The 23,721-nt window shown below is 50.9% G+C and overlaps 1 protein-coding gene and 1 pseudogene across 1 annotated transcript; one reads left to right on the top strand and one right to left on the bottom strand.

Annotated features, from left to right (window-relative positions):
- Positions 1-787: 787 nt before the first annotated feature.
- LOC125401528 (E3 ubiquitin-protein ligase RBBP6 pseudogene) lies at positions 788-10,128 on the top strand (annotated as a pseudogene).
- Positions 10,129-18,797: 8,669 nt separating this feature from the next.
- On the bottom strand, positions 18,798-23,605 carry Sox8 (SRY-box transcription factor 8). Its single transcript, XM_048436134.3, has 3 exons — positions 23,033-23,605; positions 21,663-21,892; positions 18,798-20,960 (listed from the first exon to the last, which is right to left on the bottom strand). Exons 1-3 carry the CDS (start codon positions 23,443-23,445, stop codon positions 20,215-20,217), a joined length of 1,389 nt encoding a protein of 462 aa, XP_048292091.1. The 5' UTR covers positions 23,446-23,605; the 3' UTR covers positions 18,798-20,214.
- Between the last annotated feature and the right edge of the window lie 116 nt (positions 23,606-23,721).

Below are 23,721 nucleotides of genomic sequence, written 5' to 3'. Positions count from 1 at the left end.
CATTTGATTCTGGGTGCTGCTAAGCTAAATCAACATATATATTTTAAAGGTATCTTGATTTCAAAATTTGAGTCTAAGGTACGTGACTTTAAAAAAAAAAAAGGTTCTGCTTTTGTTTCCACAAAGTTTAAAAACCTGTGGATTACCCACAAAGATCTTCCCAAGCTGTAAAGATTTTTCACTCAACAAACAGCAAAAAACAGTTTTTAAAAAAACTGTGCCCAGAGGAGGAATCTGTGTCTCTGGGAAGTGTGTAGTCAGTAGGATATGCTGCAGCTGTTCTTACTGTCCCTAGGAGACTTGGCTTCTTGGGTTTACAGATGCGCTGAGTGGGGAGTATAGAGCTACTACATTCATTTACTCTCTGTATATATACTTGTTTTTTTTTTTTTTACCGTTTTGCTTTAGTGTGGTATATTTGCTGCAGCTGAGGAACTAGTATCACTGTATTATTAGCTAAAGCCCATAACTTACATTCCCATTTACTCTGTGCTGTGCACTCTGTTTTTGATTGTTTGTTTAGTTTTTGCATTTTCTGGGTTTTGTTTTTTTGTTTTGCTTTGTTTTTTCAAGACAGGGTTTCTCTGTGTATCAGCTCTGGCTGTCCAGAATCTTGCTCTATGGACCAGGTTGGCCTTGAACTCACAGAGATCTGCCTGCCTGTGCCTCCCGAGTGCTGGGATTAAAGCCTCTTTGAAGAGAGGAGTTACATCAGAGCCCCGGGGCTAACTTCAGACCCAGACAACCCCATCACCGAGGTGCCTAATACATGGAATCCTTTGCCACAATGTCCTGTGTGCACTATAGATTTTCCTCTAAACTCAACTACAACACCGTCACCTTTGATGGGCTCCATATCTTTCTCTACGACTTAAAGAAGCAGATTATGGGGAGAGAAAAGCTGAAAGGTGCCAGTAGGGATCTGCCGATCACCAACGCGCAGACGACAGGAGAATACACTGATGATAATGCACTAATTTCTAAAAACTCATCTGCAATTGTCAGAAGGTTTCCTATTGGAGGTGTTAAGTCCACAAGCAAGACACACGTTATAAGTCGAACTGAACCAGTGATGGAAACTACAAAAGCAGAATGTAAAAACACAATCACCCTTTCCTACACAATTGTTTTTATCTTTATAATGTTATCAGTGAAGTAAATCATTTAGAATACCCGACTGACCATAGCACACACTGTAAATCAATTGTATTTTGATGACAGTTCAGTTGAATATGGATATATGTGGCATAATTTGTAGTTACTCTGTAGAAATGGGTAATTGGTGCCCTTTTAAACTGTTCCATATTAAATATGATAGCATTCTCCCTGTATGACACTGTGGTGTACAGTAATGTATGATCTTTTTTAGATGGTGTAGGTTTAACACTGAAGAACATGACATTTTCTACATTTGTCTGTCTATTAGTTAGTATTTTGTATGTATGTACAGGCTGTTTTGTGCTTTTTGTTTCTTGCAATAAAAAATTGTTTGGAGTGTAAAAAATCTGTGCCCAAATTCCCAAAATGATTATTTATAAATGTTTATTTTTATTTAAAAAGGGTTGATTATAAATGGTTAATGGTAATAGCCAATTCCTTTTTTTAAAAAAGGGAGATATGATATAGAAATAAATACATTGGTATGGATTTTGGTTTATTGATACAAATTTAAGGTCAATTTTGCTACTATATATTTTTTCTACCCTTGTTTAAGGTATTATGCTTATGCAGCTTATTTAAAATGTGATAAATAATTAAGGAATACAGATTAATAGAGAGTCATCTATAATAATCAAACTTTTAGTCATGTTAGGTTTTCTAGATATACAGAGATATATTTCAGTTACATAATCTTCAATACTTCAAAGACCTATATAATACGGCATTTAAAAGGTTTTGAAAACTTAGGCTTTTCTTCACAGTGAGAAATGTCTGCTTCTGGTAGCACCAATTACTTCAGAGAGGTTGATGGGCATTGAAGAAACTCATTATATAATTTGTCTTCAATGTGACAAGGCTAGCCATTTGGGCAAGAAACTGCTTTTGCTTGGACTACTTCATGGTGTGCTGTATGAACTGAGCTTGCAGGACCCGCAAAAAAAAGTGAGTATTAAACTTTCTAAAAGGTGGCATGGCCCTTCAGGATTCCTGCTTCACGGAAGAAACTGCCAGACATTCTGTAGGACACAGAAGGTACAAGGCAGAGCAGATCTTCAAGTTTCCTGCTTCATGGAAAAGTCTGCTGGATACTAGGGGCCTGTAGGCTGAAGATGGATGCCCCAACATCACAGAACTTTGGGTGACTGTCCAGGCAGTGAGATGTCTCTGTCAATATGAGAGTTTTGGAAGTTACTTGCAATGACCTTTCTGTTTTCTTAGGTAATAGTATATCCTTCTGGGGTCTTTGATGGATTTGAAGACAGGTAGTTACAGTTTTTCTTAGTTATAATCAAATATAAATTAGAGACAAAACTTTAGACTCACAAAGATAAGATAGATGATAAAATATTTTCTTTAATTTTTGCCTAATACAAATAGACTATATATTGTAACTGTAATTCTCGCTTGATAACTGTCTTGTTAATATGTAATTTTACTATGTTAAAGTTAAAACTTTCTTTTTTATTTAAACAGAAAAGAGAATACTTTTAGGTACACACCCCAGTAACAAGGACCATAGTAGTCAGCTCCTCAGAGCCCAGAGCTTTGGAATTTAGCTTGTGCTGCTAGGCGATCACAACACTTTCAGTGATCGGGAGAGCCAAGGAGATGTGCACACTGTCCAGCCGTCCCTGGACCTCCTGCCCATGAAAAGACGGTGGTGTGCCGGAAGGAGGGGTAGATGCTTCTAAAATGGATTTTCTTAAAATTAATCAATTAGTTGTTTTTGTTTCTTGAGACAGAATCTCTCTATAAAGCACAAGGCCTTCAACGAGTAACTATCCTCCCACTAAAGCTATCTGAGTTCCCCAACATAGCCAGTTCTAAGCGGGCTTTTACACCCTCCCCTGCACTCTTGGGTTCTGAGCCTCAGTTTTCCCTATCTGTAAAACAGGCTTTATGGAGTCCTCATTGCCAAGTCAGGTGAGTTGGGATTCGGGTGAATCCAGAGCAAAGTATGCTTTGGACAGGGTAGCTTTCTTAACACCAGCAATGGCATGATCTGGAAGTCATGTCTGAGGAGAAATAGGCCACTGCCCTTGGGTGTAAGGTCTCTGGCCAGTGACAAGGCTCAAGCCAGGTCTAAGAGACAATCACCCCTCTATCTACTCACTCAGCTCTGTTCCCTCTCTGAGCAAAGAGCCTGTGGAGCCTGCCGGAGAAGTGGTACCCTCCCTGGGAACCACAGGTCCATGCACACTGGGCCTGTCTGGGTTCAGTGGCTTGCTGGATGGCCTTAGTCCTTGACTCTCAGTTGGAGTCCGCCTGCTTTTGGACAAAGAGCAGAGGCACAGTTCATAGCAGGCTGGCTTCCCGTTGGTGAAGTCTGATAGGCATCACCTGTGTACTGAAAGAGGCCATTCTGTGGTTGGACTTTCTGAGGGATGTCCCCTTGTACTGCATCCAGGTACTGATGGGAGAGGCTATTAGGACGAGACACTCTGGTGAGATTGTCCTAGGAAGGTGACCAACAGGCTCCTGAGTCCCTCCGAGTAGGATCTTGGCTCCTGACCCAGAAGGCCAATGGAGGCCCCTCCTGGACTCTGCATTCAGGCAGCAACTTACCCCAAAGTTTGGAAAATGTATCTGGTGTATGGTTGTGGTGGTGGAGGTGGTGGTGGTGGGTGGCAGAGACATGCTAAGTGAATAAGGATGTTCAGAACTCAAGCCAGGGCCCCACAGCATATGGGCCAGATGTAGAGCGCTGGGGCCTACGCCCACACCACCTTCTTATTCTCCACCATAGTGCCCGGTTCTCAGGCTACACCTAGTCTCTCTGGCCCACCACCCACCTGACCCTAGCTCAGCTCTGATGAGGGATTTGCTGCTTCTTCCTGGGAAGACTGAGCCCTGTCCACTGCTTGGATAAGCATCTCAAGTCTCTGATGAGACCCAACCCTGGATGAGGTGCTCATCTGCTTGCCAGCAGAATGCTGACTAATCACTTCGTCCCTGAACTCCTGGGAAAGATCAGCTGGCTCTGTGACCACCAGTGGTCAGATGAGTCACTGGCTGAGCCATCTTGGCCCTGTGGGCCTTGCACTTTATTGAGGTGAAAGGCAACACACACACACACACACACACACACACACACACACACACACACACACATTTATTTTTTGGGATTGAACTCAGGGCCTTGTGTATGCTAGACTAGTACTCTACAATTGAGCTACATCCCTAGCCCTTCTTTTTACCTTTGCTTTATTTTATTCTACATATTTTGAGTGTGTGTGTACTTTTGTGTGTGTGTGTGTGTGTGCATGTATGTGTGTTGGTACATGTGCACAAGTATGCATTTATATAGAGAGGTCACAGGTTGATGTTGGGTATTTTCATCAATTGCCCTCAATCTTACTTTTTAATTAAAAGTATTTCTTAGGTTTTATTGAGAGAGAGAGAGAGAGAGAGAGAGAGAGAGAGAGAGAGAGTCCTATTTCTTGTTGAGAATATGAAGGTCAGAGGACAACCTATGGAAGTGGGCTCTCTCCACCCACCATGTGGATTCTGTGGCTTGAACTCACATCATCAAACTTGGCGACAGGTACCTTTACCCATTGATCATCTTGTCAGATCCACCTCCTTTTTTGAGACTGGATGTTTTATTGAACTTGGAGCTCACTGATTGCCCTGACTGTCAAGTCAGGAAACCCTGGGGATCTGCCTGTCTCCCTCTCCCCAGAACTAGGATTCCAGGCATGAACCGCCATGCCTAGGGTTTGATGTCAGGGCTGGGGATCCACACTCAGGTCCTCAAACTTGTGCGGCAAGCATTTATCAACTGAGCCAGCTTGCTAGCCCCTTACCTGTATTTTGTGCAGGATCTCATTAAGTTGCCGAGGCTGCCCTTGAACCTTTGGCGCTCCTACCTTAGCTCCTACGTGTTAAGAATTAGAAACCTGTACCTTGTCGTAAACCTTAAACTGTCTTAAACTGAATAATTCCGCAGCATTTCAGGCATTCCTAATGTCATATGATCGCCACCACAGGCTACTTACAGAACTTTCTCATAACCTCAGAGAAAGCCCATGTCCCCTAGCTGTCCCTCCCCATGCCCTGGTGACCTCTGACCTGCATCTGCTTGTTTTGTTTGTTTTTACAAGTACTAGGGACTGAACCTGGGGTACAGATGCTAGGCACGAGCCCCACCACAGAGCCATAACCCCACACAGGTCCTGCCTCTTTGGAGCAGCCTGTCCTGACACGGAAGTGTTTAGCATTAGCCCTGCAATCTGGCTCCTGCATTGGCCTGTTCTTCGAAGCTGATCTATGTTGTGGTCCGTGTTGGCTCCTCTCCTTTTCACGTCTGAGGAAGATCTCATGCTTGTCCACTCAGCAGTTGATGGCTGTTGTTGTTGCCTCCACTGTGGTCTTGTCTGAAGGGCTTCTCAGCTGCTCATGTCTGCACCCCGGGTGGCTGGTCCCTCACACAGGGTTCTAGCTGAGTTGCCTCCATGATTTGGAATCCAGCTCCCCTTCTCTAAGGACACAGCCACCCATAGGGCCCCTAGGAAGGGGAATACCAATGTGACCCCCTTTGTCAACAGATTTCCAGTTGTATGTCTTTGCCACCTAGGGTATTTCTTTATATCTGGATTACCCTGAGGTGTCCCCTGGGGACAGAACCCTGGGAACAGCAGAAGATTCAGCCATACCATTCACTATGATATTGCTTCCTGAGGTAGTGACTGGGCTAAGGAGATGACAGAGGCCCAACTAGGGGTGCCAGCTAGACTGAGCCTACTTATACAGAGCGCTGGGTGCAAACTATGTGGCCAGCCAATCCCAGCTCTGGAAAGACACATGGAGACCTGAAGGGAACATTTTGAGAAAATAAGTGGATTCAGAAGTTCAGAAGTAGGAACTTTGTTAGGGTCCCTATAACTAAACAGGGTCAGCTGTCAGCCCTCAGAGGTCCCCTGGGGTCAGAGGTCACCTGAGGTCAGCCTGTTCTGCTTGTCCCTGAGACTTGACTTTACCTGCTTCCTTGTGAAGTCAGGCCCAGTGTATACAAGAGGGCCAAGGAGTGGCCCCAGCAAGTGTGTCCATGTCTGTCCCCTGCCCCTGAGTCTGCACTGTGGAAGGAGGGTGTTAGCTTTTCCTTTACTGTGGTCAGACATCTGAGGGAAATAACAAGTGGGGCAAAGGTTTATTTTTGGTTCACAGTTTCAGAGGTTAGTCCTTGGTCACAGGACTCATTGCTTCTAGGCTTGAGTTGAGAGGCATGACATCACCGTGAGGAGGGTGGAGCAAAGCTACTCTTCTCATGGCAACCAAGAAGCAGAGGGGAGCAGAGAAAGGAGTCATGGATAAGGATAAGATATAGTCCTCAAGGCCACACCCCCAGAGACTATGTTGCCAATCAGGTCCTACCGCCTACTTTTCTGGTAAAGTGATCAGAATACAAATCAGTCCATGGTCACACGTGGTCAGAGCCCTAGCAATCCAGTCACGTCCATAAGCCATCACCTGATGTTGTGTGATCACAACCTTAGGAGGTGTGTTGTGGTAGGATCCACACATGGAGTGTTCTTGAATTATCTGGGTTAGCCCTAGGTCCAATGACTATGACCTCATGATAGAAGATAAAGTGGGATTGGGGGAACAGAGACCCAGGGAAGTCTGTGAAGATGGAGACAGAGACCAAACAGATACCACCATAAGCCATAAGGACCTGGAGTTCCCAATGAGCTGGAGAACATACAAGGCCCTCCTGGTGCCTGCAGACCTGCCTTGGCTTCCGACTTCGGGGCCTCAGACAGGGATACAAAGTGTCAGTTGTTTTAAACAGCCTGCAGCCTCAGCTCTTCAAGTACAGGTGGGAACAAGAAGGGAGGACCCGCCCTCCGTGCAGAAGCCAGGGTGCTGAATGCTCACCTGCTCTGCTACATGTGGGTCCTGGGCCTCCCCCAACCCAGACTAGCTGGGTTCCAGGCCAGGTCCAGGCAGAATCCAGTGCTCTTCAGCATGTCCTACCTGCCCTGGGGAGCAGACTGCAGTGGTAGCATGAGTGGAACCTCCCAAGCAGCAAGGCCAAGGTGAGGTATCACAGTCTCAGCCCCGAGAGGGTAACAAGCCACTCTCTTTGCCTTGGACTCTCTGGTCTCAGCTCAGAAAGCCCCATTCTTGGGAAGCACTGAGCCTAACTCTTACAAGCCAGCTCTCCCAGGATTATTATTACAGGCTGGTTCTCTCTCCCTGGCAGGAGGCATTGCCTCTCAGCCACACCCTTAGCCCTCCCCATCTCCTGAAGACACCAGAGTTGAAGACTTTATACCCCAAATAGTTTGGGTTCACTGGTCTTAAGCAGTACAGTGCAGTGTGTTGGTGTCCTGGGCTTTCCCTGCCACCCCTCTACATGGAGTCTCTGCCCTGTTCACAAACAGCTCTTACCATTCAAAACGCTAAAATAAAATGCTGAATCAGGAGGATACTATAAATTTGAGGCCAGCCCGGGCTTCAGAGTGAGTTGAAGGCCATCTTAGATTATACAGCCCAACTCTGTCTCAGGTTTTTTTGTTTTTGTTTGTTTGTTTGTTTGTTTGTTTTGGTAGAGTCCTTGTTTAGCACACACAAAGTCCTGGTTCAGGTCCCAGCATCACGTAAACCAGGCATGGCTGTGTATGTCGGTAATCCCAGCACTTGGGAGATGTAGAGAGGAGAATAAAAGTTCAAGATTAAATTTTTTGTTGTTGTTGTTTTGCTTTTCAAGACAGGGTTTCTCTGAGAAGCTTTGGAGTCTGTCCTAGAATTTGCTCTGTAGACCAGGCTGGCCTTGAACTCACAGAGGTCCGCCTGCCTCTGCCTCCCAAGTGCTGGGATTAAAGGCGTGCTCCACCACCCAGTTTAAGATTTAATTTTTTTGTTTTTGTTTTTTGAAACAAGTTTTCTCTGTGTAACAGTCCTGGCTGTCCTGGAGCTCACTTTGTAGACCAGGCTGGCCTCACGCTTACTGAGATCCACCTGCCTCTGCCTCCCAAGTTCTGGAATCAAAGGCGTGTGCCACCACTGCCTGGCTAAGAGTAAAAATGTTAAAGGATGGCGTTGCACACACACACATACACACACATACACACACATGCGTACACACACTTTTCTTTTAATTAAAAAAAATAAGACCAAGATTATTCTTGGCCATATAATGAGTTCAAGGGCAGTCTGGGCTACATGTGACCCTGTCTTAAACAGACAGAATAAAGCAAAACAGAAACAAACTTGTTCCAATGACTGTCAGGTATGAAGGGGCTGTACCTTTATTGTCACCTATTCTTAGGCGCCCCATCTGTGGGGGACTGAGACCATGTGGCCCACTGACTGGAGTGGTGGAGATGGAGTCCTAGTCCCACCCACAGGCCTGCTCCAGCCTCTGAGTCCCCTCCAGCTGTCCATAACTCAGCCTCCAGCTGATTTTATCACTGGCATTTTAGGGAAAGTGAAATTCTCCCTGGAGAAACAGCATTTGTCCAAAGCAGCTTTTGGAGTCTGGGTTAAAACCCTCTGGGAAGCTCCAGGAGAGAAAATGTGGTTTTGATTTTCCAGAGCAGCCTGAAGCAGAGCTCAGTGCTTGCCCAGACTCAGCAGGTCTGCCCTTGCACTTCCCAGAGGGCTGGGGAGCGCCAGTCCTGAGGTCAGGACACTGGAGAGTGGCCTGGTCCACCAAAGGTGCTTCCCCAGCTGGTTCCAGTCTCAGACAGAACCAGAATCAGCTGCCAGAGCTCAGCTGGGCCGTAATTAAGATCACTAAGGAACCTGGATAGGGATTGGGTTTGCCCCATAGTTGGGAAACTCAGCACTGAGCCACCCCTCAATGAAAACTGGGGGCACACTTGATCCTGAGGCCCTTCTAACACTGGATAAAGAGGATGCTGAGCTGCAATCCTGGGTCCAGCACATGTCTGGTTCACTCTCTATCTACCTGCCCCTCTGCACTCATTTCTGTCTTGTTACTTACAAGAGCTCTAGGAGAAGGGCACCCCACATTCTTCCCAAGCCTTGTCCTGAACCCTGGGGCCAGGAAGGCACCAATGTTTCCCTCTGTGCTTGTGGCAGGGACCCAGGGGCTGACACCACTGCAGCTGGGAGGTAGCAGTGAACTGGGAACCCCCAGAACCCAGAGTCACAGCCTGCCCTGCTCTGTAGCTCAGGACTCTGCTCTGTTTCCTAGCGGTGCCCAGTCTCCATGACTGAGGGCTCAGCCACTTGTGCTGACCGACTTGCTTGCATCCTTGCCTGGGCCAAGATTTGTCATTTGCTGTGGACAGTCTCCCTCTGGTTGCCTCAAGCAGGGTCACTTGATGGCCACTTCCCAAACTAGTCTGAATTGCTCCGTGGTATGCGCAGTGATAGTTCACAGAGAAGAGCGCCATCCACCCACCCCTGAAGCTAGGCTCTATCTCCCACAGATCCCCAGGGATACAGCCTGCGGGATACGGCCTGAAGACTCTATTACCGACTAAGAACGAAGGAGGATTCATAGCCCGCGCTCAAGCTTCATGCAAATGAGCCCGCTCAGCCTGTTTTGTAACCAGAAGGTACAAAGACACTGAGGCAGGGAGCGGCAGCGCCCACACACAGATCTGTGCGCCCGCTGCCTCCCACGGGCCCTGCGGAATTAGCTGGAGAATGGGAGGAACAGGTGACAGGGCGGGCGCCCTCTCTGAGGGGAGTCAGCTCTTCCAAAATCTCCAGGGTGTGCGGAATGGGAGGCGGGGGCGAGGGCTGCGAGACCCCATCAAATAATTGAAGTGTAATTTGTCTCCTTTTCAGAGGAGACAGAGCTGGCTTGGTCCCTGCTTCACAAGAATATGACTTTTCTGCCAGATGGGCGCAGGACGCCCACCTCTGTCGCCGTTACAGTTTCTGCCTTCCTCTGGCGACAGTGCCGCTAACTCCCCCGACACCCCATGCATTCCTGAGGAGATGAAAAAACGCCTCACTCAGCCTGGGCCTGCAGAGGGCTGCCTGTGACATCCATTCTCGCCTGGGGCTGGGGAGCAGGGAATGGTGTTTAATGAAAGGAAATGCTCTAGCCGGCAGCTTCCTGCTCTGGCTGCTTAGCGTCCCGTCCCCATCCAGTCTCTGAAGCAAGCCCCATCCTTGCAGCGCCCGCCAGTTCTAGCAGCCTCCTGTAGCTGGCCACAGAGGAGGACAACTACCAGACGCATGTCCAGAGGCCCTTACATGCATCCGGTGGCATTAGGAGGGAGCCTCACTCCCAAGAGTGTTTCATAAGGTCTGATCCTGGCACCCCAAACTGCCACAGGCCCTCTGTCAGGACTCAGGACAGAGTTGTTCCTGCTCAGGACCTCAAGATTTCTCTTTTAGGAAGCCCTGCCTGACAGGGTCCAAGTGCAGACACTGCCCAGGCATAACTGAGGGTGAAGGAGTCCAAGGGCATCTGCAAAGAACCCTCTAGTCTTGTGGAGACAAGCACACATTTCAACTGGGGCTACGATGCTCTAACAACAGCACCAAGTAGCTTAGAAGTGATTTTGTCACCTTAAGTCCTGCCAGGAGGAGGAGGAGGCCCTGCTTGCCCTCACCCTTGCCAGCATGGCACAACTCAAGTGTTGCTCCTCAGCTTCCACCTTGAGCCAAGGTCTCCTAGGATGCTGAGAGGCACTTTACTGTACCAGACTTTGTGTAGATCCTAGAGATCTGAACTCCAAGCTTCAGGCTTCCACGGCAAACGCTTTATTTGTGGAGCATCTCCCCAGCCCCGTTTCCACCTCTATGCTTGCCTGTCCGGCAGGTGGCATGTCTTTATAAAGGAAGCAGGTTTGGCAGAACCTTTCAAATTTTCTTGGCAGCTCACGGCCATTGGCCCTGTCTTAAATTAAACATCTTGGCAAAGCACCCACTAAGCAGATCATCCCATACACGCACGAGGGGACACTGGCACTACCTGTGTCGCAGGACGGGCATCACCCCAGGTGACAGACAACAGCCACCCAGGCCTTCTTTGCTTCTTTTCCTGTCCTGGTTTGCTGTCTGTTGCTGTGATAAACATGACCAAAAGCAGTTTGGGGAGCAAGGGGTTTATTTCATCACACAGTCCCCCATGAAGGGAAGTCGGGCCGGTACCTGGAAGCAGGTACCAGGAGACTGGATCTGAAGCAGAGACCATGAAGGAACGCTGCTTACTAGATTGCTCCCCATGGCTCTCTCAGCTTGCTTTTAAAATACAACTCAGGACCACCTGTCAGGAGTGGCCCCACCCACAATGAGCTGGGTCCTTCCACATCAATCATTAATCAACGCCACAGACCTGATTACAAGCCGATCTGATGGAGGTCTTTTCTCAGGTGCAGGGCCCTCTTTCTCGGTGATTCTAGTTCGTGTTGAGTTGATGAAACACTAACCAGGACACCGCTTGTCCGTTGTTCTTTGCGTAGGCTGCCGGAGGGTTTCTGTGGGTCTCCTTTTGGCAATGAGAAGGAGCAAGGCTGCTGCTGAACTTCGTGCTGCTTCTGCCCAGCCCGTGGCTGCTTTATCACAGCGCCTGCAATGACTCCCTTTGCTAGAGAGAGCACGTTCACACTCCAGTGCTTACCAAGCATCTGGCCTGTGCTCCCAGTACATTCACAGACGCAGGAACAGACAGCCATGGTGTGACCTCCCTGAGCTCACAGGGACCCCCAGGGACACTGCTCCCCATGTGATGACCTGCTCTCCACCCCCTCTATCTATACTGCAGACCATGGGTTCCTCCAGAAAGGGACATGGCCAGCGTGGAATCTCTGGTGCATCTTCACTAGGGAAACCACTCAGCTGTCTTACCTGGGACCAAGGGGTCCTGTGGGGTAAGGGACTCTCAATGCTAGAAATCAGAAACATGAGAGTCAGGATGCGCTGGGTGCCCCACTTTTCACCAGGACCAGTGCTGTGAGAAGGTTGCATGTGGAGCTCAGCCCCTGGCTCTGCCTACCCCACATAGTCAGATCCATTGAGAGAGAGCAGGCTGATCAGTCTCCTGGGATCAGCACAAGAGTGATGAGTTTCCAGATATTGATGAGGGACAGCACTCAGTGGAAACCTCTGAGTTCCTCAGGAGTCCTCCCAACCATGTGGCATGTCAAGGCCTTGTTCCTAAGGTTCCCCGCACTTGTCCCATGGGAGTGCAGTGCAGGATCTGCCTCCCTCTTTAAGGTCCAGTGCCCAGAACTGGGTGTCTGGATGATGAGTAAACGGATGAATAGCTGCCATATGGTGGGAAGTGGGTGGCTGGGTGAATGGAAAGATTATAGATAGTAGGATGGGTGGGTGGCAGATTAATTAACAGGAGGTGAATGGTGGGGAGGGAGATGGCTAGATGGATAGGGAGGGAGGGGAATGGATGGGCGGGCGATGAATGAATGGGTAGATGGATGGATGATGGGAAAGTGCATAGATGGATGAGGGGGTAAGTGAACGATGACAGGATAGACATACGGGGTGCAGATCAGTCCTGAATAACATGGTAAATCTTTGCTGATCTCATGCTGGAGTGGATTTCTGTTTCTGTGGCTGAATGAAAACTCTGAGCAGTGTCTATGGCTGCTGCTTAATGAAACCTGTGCTAAGCATCAGAGTCACACACATCTCCTGTGCATCACTCTTGGGGAGCGAGGTTGTCCTTCCCATTTTACAGATGAAGCTCAAGAGGCCAGTAACTTCTCCAGGGCCGTGCATGTTTAGAGGCTAATGGGAAAGTCAAGCATCACGGACCTCTCACAGCCTAAGTCCCCCAGATCCTGGCATGTGTCTCGGAGAAGCTCAACCTCCTCAACTGTTAGGGAGCAGCTACAGCCAGGGGCGCCAAGCCTCAGCTTCCCTTCACCTCCCTCTGTGGAAAGTAAACACACTCCTTGCAGGGACAGAGTGGCCCCAGGAACTGGGAGAGAAGGCAGACTGGTGGTCTAACAGAGCATCCTGATATAAGCAACTTAAGGGAGAAAGATTCGATTTAGTTTGGCGGAGGATTCCAAGGGAAGGGGACCGCAGTAGGGGAGGCGGAGTGACAGGAGTGCCAGGCAGCTGGTCAAATGCAGCTGTAGTTAGGAGCCCTGACTGCTGGCATTCCACCTGATTGATCTCTCTCCTTTTCACAGTCCAGGGCCCAGGTCCAGGGCCACCCACTATTAGGATGGGTTTGCCCCCTTGATTAACCTAAGCATGATAATCCCTCGAAGGCATGCCCAGAGGCTGACATAATCTAAATAATCCCTCACAGGTATGCCTGGAGGCCTGCCTCTTAGAGGATCCAGATCTTGTCAAATTGACAATGACACTAATTACCTCAGTCACTTCATGGAGGTAATGTGGAGGCTGCCAGGACTACTTCAGTTTTGTACACATGAGAGAAAGGACCATAAACTCCCTCATCAGATAGCGCATGGCAAAAGTAATGACAATACTTTCGAGCAGTGCCCGATGCCCTGCTATGGGGCCAGATGGGAAGGTGGGTGTATGTATGCATGTATGTATTTATGGATGGATGGGTGGATGGATGGATGGATGGATGGATGGAATGTGGATGGGTGGATGGATGGGTGAATGGATGAATGGATCGATGAATAGGTAGATGGATGAGTGGATGGATGAATGGGTGGGTGGATGGATGGTTGAATGGATAGATGAATGGATGGATGGATGGATAGGTGGATGGGTGGGTGGATGGATGGGTGGATGGATGGGTGGATGGATGGATTGGTGGGTGGGTGGGTGGATGGATGGATGGATGGATGGATGGGTGGGTGGATGGATGGATTGGTGGGTGGGTGGGTGGATGGATGGATGGGTAGATGGATGGATGGGTGGGTAGATGGATGGGTGGGTATATGGATGGATGGATAGGTGAATGGATAGGTGGATGGATGGATGGGTGGGTGGATGGGTGGGTGGGTATATGGATGGATGGATGGATGGATGGGTGGATGGATGGATTGGTGGGTGGGTGGGTATATGGATGGATGGATGGGTGGGTGAATGGATGGGTGGATGGATAGATGGATGGGTGGGTAGATGTTTCCCCACCTGGAAACAGGTCTGACTGCTGTTGATTGGAACAGAGTGAAACCATCCCTTCCAGCCTGTCCCCCAGACTCCTCCAGTCCTGCCTCTACCTACACTTGGGCATGGTCCTCTAGGAAGGCAGCCCTTCTCACACAGTCTTGCTGCTCCTGGCATTCAAGATCTTGCTCCAGGGACAGATCTTGGCAGTTGCACTTTCATAGATAAAAGCCCATAATGGCTGCTGGCCTCTTCCCTGCCCCCAGCTCATTGACTGAAGAAAGAAGGCAGCACAGCCCTGGGAAAGGTGTGCTTCAAAACACAGTCTGGGTGCAGCAAAGCCCGAGGGTAGGGTAGGTATCATCTACCCCTTAACATCCAGCCCAGGAAGGATTGCTGACTGGCCAGCTGACCTACCCTGTTTGGGTTCTGACGTCACCAGGAGCAAGCACGGGAAGCCTGTCTTTTACACATCTCTCACAGCTCTGCAGGTCAGGGAGGTAAACAAGAACCCATCCAGTAATTGGAACCCCAGCGGTTCTCACTGAGTTTGAAGGGGGAGACACTGAATCAGAGACTAGGCCAGCTGAGCCTCCTGTTGGCCAGACGCTGCAGGCAGCAGGCTCCAGCTATGAGCTTCTGACTGGGCTGCATCTCTGCTCCTATCCTGGGCTGGACGCTTCCATTCTGGACACTTGCTGGTCACTGGGAAGGACACCGATCTGCAGGGAACTCAAATTTTCCTAAGTGTGACAACTAGTATGTGTTTCCTGGTGATGTTTGAATAACAAAGCCAGTAGTAGCCAAGGCTGGGTACATCCAGCTCCTCCCTCCTGTGTTGTTCCCTTCTCTCCTCTCCTACCCCCTCTACTTTTTGTAACATAGGGACCCCCCATTCCTATACTTGAACTTTATCTGACCCCCAGCCAAAGAACAAAAGTCCAAAGGACAGAATAATCTCCCCAAGGTCCCTTCTGGTTCGAAATAGAGAAATGAGTGCATGTTTCATCTCTCTCTCCCTGCTATCCAGATCATCAGGGCCCTGTGTCTGTCTAGGCCATAATGGCAGTCATAGTGCTGGCCACCGGGGCCCACTGGTCCTGCATACAAAGCACCCGGCTGGCCATTATCATTCCGGGGCGGAACTCCGCTTGGCCTGTGTCTCATCGGTCACTCAGCAGCCCTTAATGACCTGTCAGTTCCTTGGCCTGCCATTTTCTGTCTAATTAATTCTTTTATTGTGCACCGGATAAAGAAAGACAAAGGCCTTGCCGGCAATAATGATTCATTAAAATGCAGTGCCTTCCCAGCTCTTGGCCCAGCACCAGCCGCTCCACCCGCTGTGGGCATGGTTGCCTGCGCCCCTTAACCCTTTACAGGGTCCTCTGGGCTAGATAGCCCAGAATATCTAGATGTGAGCTAGTCCAAGAACCTGGTGTGGGAGGGTCTCCTGAAAGACGAACGTTTCCTCGGGATTGGTGTAAGGGACCCAGATGTACATTTGAGAAGCCAGTCCCTTTTAGGGAACAGAAAGGCTTGGAAAGGGACAGCTGATACTGGACAAGGATCCAGGGACAGGTTCCCTGGAGACTTGGCCAAGACAGGAAGGAAGGTGCTACTCATAGAGGTCAGTGAGCCATAGCACTTCAGGCTTGGCTAGTTTATCCTCAGGAAATTTCGGTGAGGCTGTCCCATGGGCATGGGGGAAACTGAGGCATGAGAGGTAAACTGGTAAATGGCAGTTTTTCTAGCCACTGTTCCATTCTGTCTCCCCAACAGGAAGCTGTCATCTGTCTGGATGCTGTGGGAGGGAGACAGGCCCTTCAGTACTGGGAGTAGACAAAGAGGAAGAAGCAAGCCTATGGCTGCCTTACGCCCCTGCCGAGGACATACACTCTGACTATTCCTCTCTCTATTTTCTTACCTCAAACCAGCCGCCTTATTTTGCACATGAGCAAAAAGATTATCAAGAAGTCTGAGGGAGTGCCCCCCCTCCAAAAAGTCATTTTTAGTTTATAGGTGAGAAAAACCAAGACTTTTTGAGGCAGCCGTGTGCTCCAACAAGAGGCCGTAGCAGATGAGGTGGCTCTGAGGGATCTCTATTCTGAATCCCTGTCATAATACAGGTAGAACAATAGCCTCTGAATACCCATCATGTACAGAGGCCTCAGAGCTGAGAAGATTTCAGCCCAAATGACTTGGGGTTACAGGATGCCCTAAGAATCAAAAAGTGGTGGCGGTGGTGGCAGTGGTGGCGATGGTGGCGGTGGGATAATATCCTCTTATTGACCACAGCTACTGGAAAACTCAGGGCCTCCAGGGGGAGGCTTCTGGCTGAGGGACTGCGGTATGTGGGAGCCAGAAGTCCCTTCAGTGGCAGTACTCAGGCTGGCAAAGCCAGTACCAGGTGACTTTACTAGGTTATGGAGGTCATCTTATGTACAAAAAATGACAGAAAACATACTGTCCTATCCAATCTCCCTCCCTCGGGACAATCCCTTGCCTGGCCAGGGGCCAGACAGGGGCAGTTTATCTCCTTGTCTTGGGGTCACACTGACCAGGGTGTAATAGAGTGGGAGACTGGAGATAGTGTTGGTTCACAGCCCACAGATGAGCATCCCTATCTGCCCAGTGCCTGGAAACTGGGACATCTCCCCCAACCCCCAGAGCGTATCTCCAGAGCCCAGAGCCATTAGCAGCAGCCCCAGCAAGCATAGCGTAGGCGCGGGGGCAGGAGTGGGGGGACGGGACAGAGAGACTCAGTCCTTGGCAGGGCTTTGGCATGAGGTCAGACACTGGGAAGAAAAGATGGGGATGTAGACCCCATCTAACTACCTGGGAGAGTCTGGAAAGACAGGGACGGCCTGGAGGGACACAAGTCCTCTATTATCAGGAACGGATAGCTGGGATGGACATGACCTTGACCAAACAGACACCAGTTCCCAAGAGCTGACACCACCTTAAGAAGATCACCGGGGGATGGAGGTTCCCCACCCCCAGTCTTTCAGATACTGGGGCAGACAGGTTCCTTGCCCCTTTCTTCTGAACAGGGCATTCCATTCCACTGAGATCAGAGCCAACATGGTTTTGGGTGAGGAAATGAAATGAGAAACTTTCTGCCAGTCTACCCCTGGGATGGGCTAATGGGATGGGTACTCTCTGAGAGAACAGGACTCCAAAGCTTGGACTCAGGGTGAAGCTGGCCAGGGAAATATTTTTAGACTGAAGCTTATGCCAGGCAATCTCTTCCTATGGACCAGTGCAACCGTACTTCTCCTTCCCCAGCCTGTCCACCCCAGACACAGCCTCAGCACAGCACTGGGAGCCGCCAAGATATTCAGCCTTGGGTTCTGCCTCTGAAGACTGAGTGGACCAATGGGAAGCCGCCAGCTGGGGTAAACCCAGGAGTTGAGATGGAAGCAGACAGGCAGATACAAAGGACAGGGCATCTATAAGGAAAGAGGTGGTGGGGGAGTGGCCAGGACACTGGTGCCCCCCTTCATGCTGCTCCGCTGCAAGGAGGCTCTCAAGGGGCAACATCAGAATCAGGGCTGGTAGGCAAGTCAAACAGGCCCGGGCCCCAGGAGTTAATACTCAGGAGGCTCGCCAAGTCCCAACAGAACTGGCAGGGCCACCTGGCCCTTGGGAACCTGGCAAGCCCCAAAGCTAATCCCAGCCCAGCAGCAGGGCCTCGCAGCTTTGTCAGTGAGCCGGGCGCCTGGGGCTCTTCTTGGTGTGGGGTGTCAATGAGAGAGCTCTGAGGGCCATATGGGTACAGACAACCCTTGGCTGGATGCGGGTCTGGCAGGGCTGGATCCACATGGGCAGCAGGCTGTGAAGGCATCAGCCATCCATTAAACCAGCTCTCAGAGCACCGCTCCCCACACCTGGAAGCTCGGCACACTCAGACCTCACAAGCTCTGATAGACAGAGCCAGGTGACTTTCCCCAAGTGCTGGGCTTGACAGGCCCTAGAGTCAGGCTTCCCAAAGTGGGGCAAGGGAAGTAGTAAAACCCCTCCACACTGGGGTTCTTGAGACTCCCTTCCAACCTCAGACTGAGGATGAAGTCTATATAGCTGGGTTGCAGCCGGCCCTGGCAGCCCCTGCTAGCTACATGCACCCAAGAGGCTTGGCAGGGGCCTCCTGCTGTCTCTCCTCACAACCCTTTTCTCCCTAAAAACTTTCCTCTAAGCAGACAGCTCTGCCAGACTCTCTTGGGATGGTTTTTCACTGCTTCCAGATTGGCTCTGAGACAGGACACCCCATCCCCCCCAAAAATGCCCATCAGCTTGAGACACACTCCACAGAACCCAGATACCAGTCTTGATTCGCCTGGGAGGAAAACATGGCTTGGAATGGCCCATCTGCACCTGTGTTTGTATCCTTAGGAGCAACCCCTAAAATGAGGACGCCAGACAAGGCTAAAGGCGTGGTGTTTAAACTCAGAGCAAGTAATTGTGAGAGGGTGTCTGACCACCTCCCTAAGATGAGTTGAAGCCCCTGCCTTGGGGAGTCTGAATGAGCTCTGCACCCCTAAAAGTGGCCTGATGACCAGACCCTTAGCAGAGTGTCACCTCCCTCCTGGGAACCTTCACGAAAAAACCCTCCAGGCTTGAGAGAAGTAACACACAAAGCATGCTCCAAGTAGATAAAAAGCATTTTTTTAAAATTTTATCAAATTGATCTGTACAAAAGTTAGCATTGCTTGGTCAGAAAGTAGCGAAACACAGCAGGCGAAGGTCAGCAAATATCTTTCTGAATTTAATGCCAAAAAAAAAATAGATTGCATAAAAATGAGTTTGCTGTGGGTCCCACCCCCACCCTCAGAAGGAGATATGCTAAAAGAAAAAAAAAGACAGTTTTTTTTCCTCTAAAAAAAAATAGGAAAAGTAGAAAAATTTAAAAGAAGCAAACTTCTCAAACGTGAGTAAATGTACAAAGTCTCCAAGGCACAAGTTTCTGTGAAGTAGCCGGTTACACACAGCACAAGGCGAAGCAGGGCAGTGAAGCAGGTGTTGTTTTCTAACTAGGAACCTGGGCAGGTTAGTGGAGGAGGCTTTCCCTTCACAGCTTGGTAAGTAGCGCCTGGTGCCAAAGAGCCAAGATTATCGTGGTTCTGCAGCTGCCAACTCGCAGGAAATTCTGTCTTCTACCGCTTGGCACCACTGAGGGCAGAACTGACATTCCTGTCTTCCAATGCCCAACCTGATGCTGGTGCTGGGCGTTTTGTTCTAACCAGACCCCAAGAGGTAATCATTTCCTCCCGTGCCTGGTAGAGGCCTCCCGGGCCATCTGAAGGCCAAGGAAAGAGATGTGATGGGGCGCTGAACCACTTCCCTCCCGTCCTTTACAAAACAAGCTTCCCTGCTTTCATTCTGTCTTAAATTCTACTCTCCGCGCAAATGACTTCATTAATTAAAGATAAAATAATACAGAACATAAATACATCTTCAACAGCTTTCAAAACAGACATGTTTAAGCCTTAAAATAAAAATTACGAAAAAAATAAAAATAAACACAAGAAGTGTTTGTCTCAGCCAAACCTTGCTGGGAAGAACTGTGGTAATGAGAAACCCCTCGATCTCAGATCGGTCCCAAGAGATGCCCGAGTGGCTGTATCCCGTGCGTCCACGGATGTGCTTTCACCATGGGAACACCATCCCTTGATTCCAGGGAGTTCTTGGTTGGGCTGGTAAGAACCCGAGGCCCCGTCTCTCCTTCGTCCTTAGCCATAGCTATCTTCTCTTTCACTGAGATGCAAAACCAAGGAGCTGGTACCCACTCATCCAAACCAGAGAGTGACAGGCTGGCTGTCTTGGAAATAACCAGTTACCTCAGAGAGAAAAGAGGAGGAAAAGAGAGCTCTGTCCCCTGGCAGAAGTTTGGATATCCAGAGGCAAAGGGACACAGGGTGACAAAGCCTGGCTTCCTGCAGATTCAGCAGGCACTTGACGGAGCGAGGCTGTGCTGGCTGCCTCCACCCTCTACCGAGTATGCTTCTGGAAGACCTCAAAGACCTGGCTATACTTCGTGGACACTGAGTCCTCCGGGATGCAGCAGCCTCAGGGTCGGGTCAGGGTGGTGTACACAGGTTGGTCCCAGTTGCTGCTGGGGCTGTGTGCGGGTGGCATGGAGAGCCCATTGAGCAGTGGTGAGGCATAGGGCCGGCGGGATGAGTGAAAGTAAGGGTATTGGTAGAGGCTGGGCGGGTAGCCAGGGTAGGGGCTGTAGTAGTTGGAAGCCTGCAGGTCAGTGTAGTCACACTGTGCACTGGCGAAGGAGCTGGCAGCCGTGGCAGAAGCAGCTGTGGTGACACTGGCCTGGGCACTGTAGGAACCGTAGTCAGCATGGCCAGGTGAGCCATGTGACTGGTCATTGTAGTGGGTGGGACTCAGCTGCTCCGTCTTGATATGTGGCCGAAGGGGTCCTGCCTCTGTGGGCGAGGCTGAAGCCGAGGGAGCTCCCTTGTGGGCCCACACAGGGGATGCTCCTATGCCAGTTGCCCCGGAGTGGGAGTAGGAAGTGCCCCCATAGGAGCCAGAGGCAGTGGCCTGGCTGGGCTCTGTGGGCAGGGTTGAGTGGCCATTGAGGGGCAAGTACTGGTCAAACTCGTGAACATCGAAGGTATCCATGTTACTGATAACCTCGCTGCTGAGCTCGGAGATGTCCACATTGCTGAAGTCGATATTCTGGCGACCGCTGTCCACTAGGCGGCGCCCTTCCAGCCTTAGCTCTTGCTTGCCACTGTTGGCCTGATGCAGGTCAGTCTTGGGGGTGGTGGGTGGGGTGGGCGGCCCATGGGTCTGGCCTGAGGAAGAGAGTATATTTCAAGGATGAATGCCCCTTCTGTGGGACCAGGGTGGAGCTGGTGGGTGACACCAGGAACCCTGGTAACTGCCACAGGTACGAATCAACAGCTTTTTGTTTCCTTACCTTCCCAGAAATTCCGGCAAACTCAGACCTAGCCCTCACTAACTGGCTGAGAAAATTCCGTTAAGCACTGTGCTGTGGGAAGACCCAAGGCCCCTCCCTGAAGACCTGGGTGGGGGATGGAAGGTGGCCAGCCAGCCCCACCAGAACTAGCATTAATGGGGCACTCTTGGAATGCCTGGCCCTGGGCACAGGACCAAGCTGAACCCACACAACCCCGTTCTTCCCCATCACAGCGGAGTAAAGGGAAGCTCAGGGCCTGCCTCCAGCTTCACCGAGGCTGCTTGGTTGCTGGGACCCCACCCACCAGCCTGATTCTGAAACTGGGGTTGTTGTCCCATGCTACTGTCATTGAAGAGTGGAGGCAGGCAGCGAGGAGTCCCATTGAAGATACACATCTTCAGAGTGCTGGATGGGCTACTCAGTCCCCTTCTTTTGAGTATCAGAATTAGCTATATCCAGAGGCTTTTTCAGGGGGCTAAAGAAAGTCTGGCCCTCTGCCCATAACAAGGGAAGGCCTTCCTACACTCCAGGTCAGTCCCACTACTACCTACCCCACGCTAAGGGTCCCAGAGCCTACCTGTGTGGTCACTGTGGTGGTGTGTGTCGCCGAGGACTGCATCGGCTTTGTACATGGGACCACCAGGGTGGTGGCCCAGTTCCGTGCCAGAGTCCGAGTCGCTCCGGCCAGCCTTCACACTCTTCCTTCGCCGTGGCTGGTACTTGTAATCTGGGTGGTCTTTCTTGTGTTGGACACGGAGCCTCTCAGCCTCCTCCACGAAAGGACGCTTCTCGCTTTCACTCAGCAAGCTGCAGAGAACACAGTAGGGCAAGGATGTCCCCAGAGCTGCAGGGCTGCCAAGGGCCCAGGCAGCACCAGCACACACACTACTGTGGGAGTTGGCCTGGAGTCAGACAGCAGGAGAACACGATAGGGTGCTAGAGAGGCCAAGGCACCCTCCAGTGGGTAGCCTGCCTTCATGCTGAGCATCCTGGCACCAGAAGGGCAGAGCCCACTATGCCTGTGTGGTGAAGACTGTGTTCTTTAGAGTCCAAGGAACAAGCAAGACCCCAGTTCTCCATCTTTCCGGAGCGCACCCCTTTCCACCCGTATTTTCTCGTCCATCCCATACCCTCTCTCAGCCACAGTGGAAACTCCACTTTGACAAAGGCAAGGCTTCCTGGGAGCCAGCTGTGGCTGGCTTTGCTGCCCTTTCAGCCTCCAGCTTCCATCAGTGAAGGCAAAATCCAGGAGACTGTCCTCTGTGCACACACACCCTAAGACTCTCGGCCTTGTGCCTCTGCCTGCGGGCAGAGCTGACTTGGGGCAAGACAACCTCGCCATCCTGCTCAGCCCAGTGTTACTAAGGAGGACCTGTTTCAAATCAAGCAGAAGCATCTGGGAGGTTTGGGATGTGCTGTGCGGAGGAACTTCTGTGCTCCCGTCTTCTTCAGTAATGCCTGCCTTTCTCATGCCAGCGTGCCCACTGAGCCTTTCTCACTTCTCACCCACTCTTCCCTTCCTTCATTCCAGGTTGATGTGGCCTGAGAGAAATAGTACCTGGGGACAGTCCCAGCCAGCAGACTTGGACTACTCATGACTATCCTGAGTCCCAGCGTTTGCCCAGGACAAAGCAGCTTGATGCCTGCCCCTATCTATCTATGCCTACGGGCCATGGTGGGCCAATCAAAGCTGGGGTTCCCAGGTCTGTAGTTCTCAGGATAGCCCAGGAAGGGATAAAGTGCTGGACGGTGACACTCCGGGTACTGGTCTCCGTGCAACTCCAAGGTCCCACACCTGGTGTCCGGTCTCTGTTGACCAAGGTATTTTTCCACCAGACCCACCCTGGAACCATCCCATGAGCACTGCCCAAGCTTGGGCACGACGCCACCTCCTTCAGTCCCTACGTTCCCTTCCTCAGCCAGAGTGTCATGAGCCCCCACACTCACCGCCACAGCTTGCCCAGGGTCTTGCTGAGCTCTGCATTGTGGAGATGCGGGTACTGGTCCGCCAGCTTGCGGCGCGCCGCCTGTGCCCACACCATGAAGGCGTTCATGGGCCGCTTCACGTGTGGCTTGGCCTTGAGCGTGCCGCTACCGCCGCCGCGCACGGGCATAGGCACTAGACTCCAGTCATAGCCCTTAAGCACCTGTGACACCGCATCACGGATGCAGGCAGGGAAGCGTTCGTCTGCAGCCTCAGCAGTGTCCCCTCGGCCGCCGCCCCCAGCACGGCCCAGGCCCTCCGATCCCTCAGGCGACGGCGGCGCGTCGGAATCTGAATCCTCCACGTGTGACATGGAGCTAGCAGTGCCGGACGGGCTGCAGGGCGGCTGGGCGCGGGCCTCACTCATGTCCAGCATCGGGGCCACGCGCGGAGGGGTACGCAGTGGGGATGGACACAGTGGTCGCGCCCTGTCACACTATGGACGGACACTCTGGAATCCAAAGTTGCCACGCAGGACTCAATCTTTGTCCCCGTCGCAGGCGCCCAGCTGCCGCTCCTCCGTCGCTGCAGCTCAGTCTCAGTTCTGGGACCCGCAACAAGTTTCTTTAAGCGGTGGCCGAAGCCCCGCCCCTCCCGGCCCGGGTTGGCAGGCAAGCCCTCCTCGAGGCGGAGCTTCGGTGCCCCGCCCCGA

The sequence above is a fragment of the Myodes glareolus genome, chromosome 9 (assembly GCF_982192425.1).
Source record: "Myodes glareolus chromosome 9, mMyoGla1.1, whole genome shotgun sequence".
NCBI lineage: Eukaryota > Metazoa > Chordata > Mammalia > Rodentia > Cricetidae > Myodes > Myodes glareolus.
This window is presented reverse-complemented; position numbering and strand designations above follow the sequence as displayed.

Bases quoted from the DNA above. Each gene is read 5' to 3' on its own strand.
- Sox8 (XM_048436134.3), bottom strand. From the start codon at position 23,445: ATGCTGGACATGAGTGAGGCCCGCGCCCAGCCGCCCTGCAGCCCGTCC. The intron at 21,893-23,032 runs GTGAGTGTGGGG...TGTTCTCTGCAG, and splicing joins ACCCTGGGCAAGCTGTGGCG to CTTGCTGAGTGAAAGCGAGA. The intron at 20,961-21,662 runs GTAGGCTCTGGG...TCTCTTCCTCAG, and splicing joins CCACCACAGTGACCACACAG to GCCAGACCCATGGGCCGCCC.